Source organism: Anneissia japonica, unplaced genomic scaffold (genome assembly GCF_011630105.1).
Source record: "Anneissia japonica isolate Jap-2015-1 unplaced genomic scaffold, ASM1163010v1 scaffold562_len126453_cov116, whole genome shotgun sequence".
In the NCBI taxonomy this organism is placed as follows: Eukaryota; Metazoa; Echinodermata; class Crinoidea; order Comatulida; family Comatulidae; genus Anneissia; species Anneissia japonica.
The window spans coordinates 1,765-7,216 of record NW_022723910.1 but is presented as its reverse complement, the minus strand read 5'-3'; the positions used below and the strand labels follow the sequence as shown (position 1 = coordinate 7,216).

The 5,452-nt window shown below is 34.5% G+C and overlaps 1 protein-coding gene across 1 annotated transcript; it reads right to left on the bottom strand.

Annotated features, from left to right (window-relative positions):
- Positions 1 to 1,647: 1,647 nt before the first annotated feature.
- Positions 1,648 to 4,310, bottom strand: LOC117112428 (protein C15orf41 homolog; the record flags this gene model as incomplete). Its single annotated transcript, XM_033255511.1, is given in 3 exon segments — positions 1,648 to 3,224; positions 4,206 to 4,245; positions 4,248 to 4,310. Coding segments are annotated over 3 exon segments (254 nt in total), but the record flags the coding sequence as incomplete, so codon positions are not given.
- Positions 4,311 to 5,452: the final 1,142 nt, after the last annotated feature.

The following is a 5,452-nucleotide window of genomic DNA, read 5'->3' as shown; positions in this document are numbered from 1 at the left end:
GTTACGGAGACTCAACGTTGCGACAGTGGTTTGAGTACTTTGCTGCGAGTATCAGTGATGCATCCATTGTTCAAGCTGCCCCTGGAGCAACTTTAAAAACGGGGCCTTTAAGAGCAACATCAAAAAAATATAACTTAACATTTATGTACCGACATCACGCATTTCCAATCCGTACAAGATCAGTATTTGTGAAGAATGTTGCGTATGCAGCAAACGAGATTGACAACATATCCGCAGATGAAAACACTATAATCTGCCTTTGTTTTTTCGCACATTTTACACCAACGGAATTACACGTTTACCGGAGGCGTTTAGAAACGACTAAGGCGTCACTTTTACGATTGTACAAAAGGAGTCCCAAAACTCTAGTTTTCCTCAAAACTCCAAACACTTTAGCATACGCTGGTGCTGTAACTTCAGTAGATAAGGGCGACTGGGTTTCATTAATGTTGGACAAAGAACTGAGGAAGGTGATGGCCGAGATTCCAAATCTTACAATTATTGATGTTTGGGACATGACAACCAACCATAGATTAGGCGAAAACCTCCATCCTCCCCGGCCTATAATTCAACAGGAGATTCAATTGATGTTATCACTTATTTTTGCTTGATTTTTTTCACCAAATCATTGTATAGTTATTAATTTATTTACTTACTTTTACGTTTATATCGAAATCAATTTATACATTTCGTCCTATATAAAAGAAAACAACAGCGAGACATATATTTTAATAACCTACTGCATAGCTCAAAATGCTATACCTCCGAGAGAACATTGTTGATTCCTGTAGTAGTTACTGTATATAACAGTATATACTACGATTATTTTACTCAAATGTTTCCTCATATCAGAAAATACAACCAATTGATTCCCTTAGAAATTTACAGCCGTCTAATAAACGTCTCGTGATATTCAATTTTTTCACTAGGTGGCGGTGTAAATGGCGCAATATTTAACTGCATTGTAATTGCATACTGTTTGGTCAGTTTAGTGCATAGCGATTGGTATGTACTGCATGTATGATTGTGAACTGAAGGCAGAAGAGGCGTTCCATAGCTTAGTGCATCCACTATTTATTGCAGCGCATTCGTTAGGCAGTGCAATCACCATTGTGCGCAAATTCATTTAGCACAAATTCATACACCGCAAATCAAACGGCTGGGCACACAAAGCTCATTCATAATATGTAGGTGATGTACGACGACGATGGTTAAGTGGCACTAACTAGAGATGGAGCCAGAAATTTACCATACCAAAAATCCCCTCTAGAAAAAAAAGTCATCTTTCTAGTTCCCTTTTAAACTGGTTGATAATCAAGTAAATTGATTTTATTGCTTTTATAACTAAATTCTTAATCAGCGAGAATAGAAAATAGATGAAATTATTTACAATCTTGAAAATAAATAATAAATAAAATTTTATGTACAGCATTACGCAAGACATTTCAGAGTTTCTGCACAATGTCTTGGACGAGTAAATTTGTTCTCAGTTTAATTTAGTAGAGTTGATAATTTTAAGAAAGGACTTACTTAATTACTGTTTTAATTTAGATAACACTATTAATACATTTTTTAAATTCTTTCACTGAATATCAAAACTCATTCAATGTATTCTTGATGTCAGGCTATAATTGTAATTTTTATCCAGTTTTTTTTTTCATTCTGTAATTGGTGGGTTGGACTCTGCTGGTAGTGTGGAGTTGAAATAAAATAAAACATACATTATTTTGTGTCACATGTGACCATTTTATTCTTGTACAGGAACATAAGTGATCTCCATCGATTTAATGCTAACTTTCAAGCATCTTCGTTACCGTGCAACTGCTTTGCTACTGAACTCCCCCCCCCCCCATACGAAAAAGGAAAGAATATCTGAACCGTGTCGATGGCGCTCATCAATTGCCCAACATCTACAACAGCCTTCTTTGAAAGCCTAAGTAAATGGTGGGCCCACAATATTTTTTTTCCCTATATGAGAATTGCCAATGAAGAAAAATTAAGCAGCCTGATTGGCCGTCTACGTCACGTGACTCCTCAAATTCAGTCGAGCATAGAGCAAGTAGTGCGATTAAACAGCCCGTCTCATTGCTTCGTGCTGATTGTAACCGAGACAATATATTTCATTTATTTAGCTGAACATACACTTTTGTTTCATTCAATGAGAAAGAAAAACTACTGTAGACCACCTGAGTCTCACCATGGTTGTGGCCAGCTCGGGTAAGGTAACAATTATATGGTTTTGGCATGTCTAGATGGCCGAAAACGGCATTCTCAGAACTAAAATGCAAGCAGATAAAACACTGATAAAATGTGTGAAACATAAACAACACTGAAATCAAAATATTACAAAATATAATTTGTCACTGCTTTTAAAAGTTGAATCAACAAATTGTTTGTAATACTTATGGTAGATTTTACAAAGAAAGATCGAACATTTGGTAGTAAAAACATCTGTCATGAGGAGGGTAAATATAGACAGGAAAGAAATGCATCAGATACGGTACTGTGTATCATGTTAGTATCCCCTCCCATTTCACAATTTCCTTAAGCTAGTTTACACCTTATTCTTCCTGAAAAGTCACAGTATGCATAAAATATACACTCACAGTTTACGCTCTTCCCAGGAACACATCAAGTATGTATACATCATACACTCAAAAACTTACTAACAGAAATGTACATCACTCTCAAAACCTTATCCACTTCTTAGGAAGACACCATTGTGCATAGGCCTACATCATACTCTTAAAAGCTTACCACCTTCCTGGGAACACATCAATATTTATACATATGTTCTCAGAAGCTTACCCCTTCCTGGGAAGACATCAGTATGTATACATTATAGTCTCACTGTTTACCCCCTTCCAAGGAAAATACCACGTCTGTAGACCTATATGTCATACTCTCAACAGTTTACCCCATGAGTTCTCAACTGTATTTTAACAGGCCGGGGGCCAAGTTTGTAGATTGGATCAATTTGACGGTTCAATTATCCTGGTTTTCTCATTCAATTCAATGTACCCTCTTTCATAGGGACACACACAAAACTGTTTTCTCCCTTCCTAGGAATACATCAGCTACTATGCATCATGCTTTCAACTGACGATGGTTGGAAGCGAACAAACTTTTTTGGAAAATCTTGGGCAAGAGCAATTCCACGATCTCTGTGAATGTCCAGATCCTCAACGTATCCGAACCAGTAGATTACCAGTCCAGATCCAAACCTGAGGGGAAAATAAAAACGTAGTGTAATTGTTCTTATTTATGTCCACACTATCAAATTTTTTTTGACAAAAAAATGTATGCCCATACAGTATATATAGATGACGTGCCTATGTATGGTCATGATACAGTATACTGTAATATAATGTTATTATGATCACATTTGTGGCAAAGACAAGCCAAACCAGTCACTCGTCGCAAATCGTGTTTCAGAGAAATGGCCAAATCATGCTGGAATGAAAATCTATTTTATTGCACTATACTATTTTATATATCTACACATCATTCTATGCTGTTATTTTCCCAATGTGCAATGTTAAAACAACACTTTTTAAGGATTTGATGATAGTTTCTGCATGAGAAATGCCTGAAATCATAAACTTTATTTTTTATTTATTTTTTTTTTTAATTTTTTAATTTTTTTAAATTTTTTTTTATTTATTAATTTTTTTTAATTTTTTTTATTTCTCATATATAGTTCTTTTTAAACAGCAGGATGTTTAAACGCTTGTAACTTCATAAGGAAATAATTTTTTTTACCATTTTATAGCTATTATTTTACTCTCTAACACTGTATTAATAACTCAAAATCGATTTTTGCGAAGAGTGACTGGTTTGGCTTGTCTTTGCCACATTTATGTATGTCACATGTTTTTTGTCAAATAAAATTGATAGGCGAAGTTTCCGATCATCGTGACAATATTAAAAATGTTTAATGCTCTAGGACGCAACCCTTCCCATGCATTCTTACGACGAACTAACCTAACCCAGAAACAATTTCAAACTGCTTCACTGAGCTGGCCTTCAGTTGTAAGATATGTTCATGCATTTTATACATGTTCCGAGTCTGTGAACCTGAGATTATAATAATGAATTTCATTTATGACGCTCCTTTAGCTTACTTTAGATATACTATTACTACAGTAATCCTAAAAATATCAACATCATTTACTCATTTATTTAGGCTGAGCACCACTGCTTACCTGTTCACGTAACTCCAGAACTGGTTTTTAAGATAGCCGGTTGGCTGACCTCATCTCCAAATGAGGCTTTGCTCTCAATCCAGTTGATGACATACCCATCAACAGCTAAAAAAAAAACCAAACATGTGACATGCCTAAAAGATATGGTCATGATGACATCAAATCAGGACTATATATGATGACCATATATAGACACATCATGACTATATATGGAAAAGAAAATTTGATATTAAATCTAAACAGAGCTTACGAATCATTATGTATGTATTCCCAAAACACTAGATTTAAAAATACATATGTTCCTTTGCAATTTTTAATCAGTCTTGCTATGAATAGTGTTCTTATATATTCAGGTATACTTTATTCAATAAATGACAATGAATGACCTACAAACAGCCAAGGGCTGAAACCGTAGTCTCACATGTAAAGATACAGATGCCTACTGAAAGCATAAAAAGCACTACGACAAAGTAAAAACAACAACCACTTACAACATATTATTTAAAATGTTCGCAATTGTAACAACAGGTGACCTTTTAAATCTTTCGGATTTGCCAAAAGGAATCTCAAGTAAAGGGCGGGTTCGCAGGTCTACACCAAGTTGGCGACAAGGAGGGAGCATATTACGAAATAAATCAGAGGCAAAAAGTTTCTTACCAAAAGACAACAACAAATGCTCCCTCCTCGTCCACAGTGATGGAAGACCAGCGATCTCACACGCTTCGACATATCTATGATCAAGTCCAAAAAATTATTCTAAGAGCGTGCTTCTGAATCTTTTCAATGGCACGAGGATTATTATCAATAAGATAACCATGCCACACAGGACATGCATATTCTAATAACGGTCTTATTTTTGTATTTTAATAATTCATTTGCAAATTGAAAATCTTATACTACAATGCATATGTAAATCGCTTTATTAATATTTTGTAAATATTAAAATTCTAATCAAGGTAAAAAGGTATTCTTGTTGGTTTTTTTTAAATTTTTTGGACAATAAAATTATTTCATCATTTAGTATTTATTCATTTCTGTGTGAAATTGTAATACACCTCTTTAAATAAGAACCAGTAAAATTTTGCCCAGACTCAGTGTTCTTATTTTTTGGCCGATTTCAGACTCAAAATGTTCTTATTTTGTCCTAATTTTAGAAAGTTTTCAAACATAACAAATTATTATTGTACAACATTATACACTGTACTAGAAGGTAAGTAAAAGTTGCCCCGAAAAAATAGGCCCAGAAA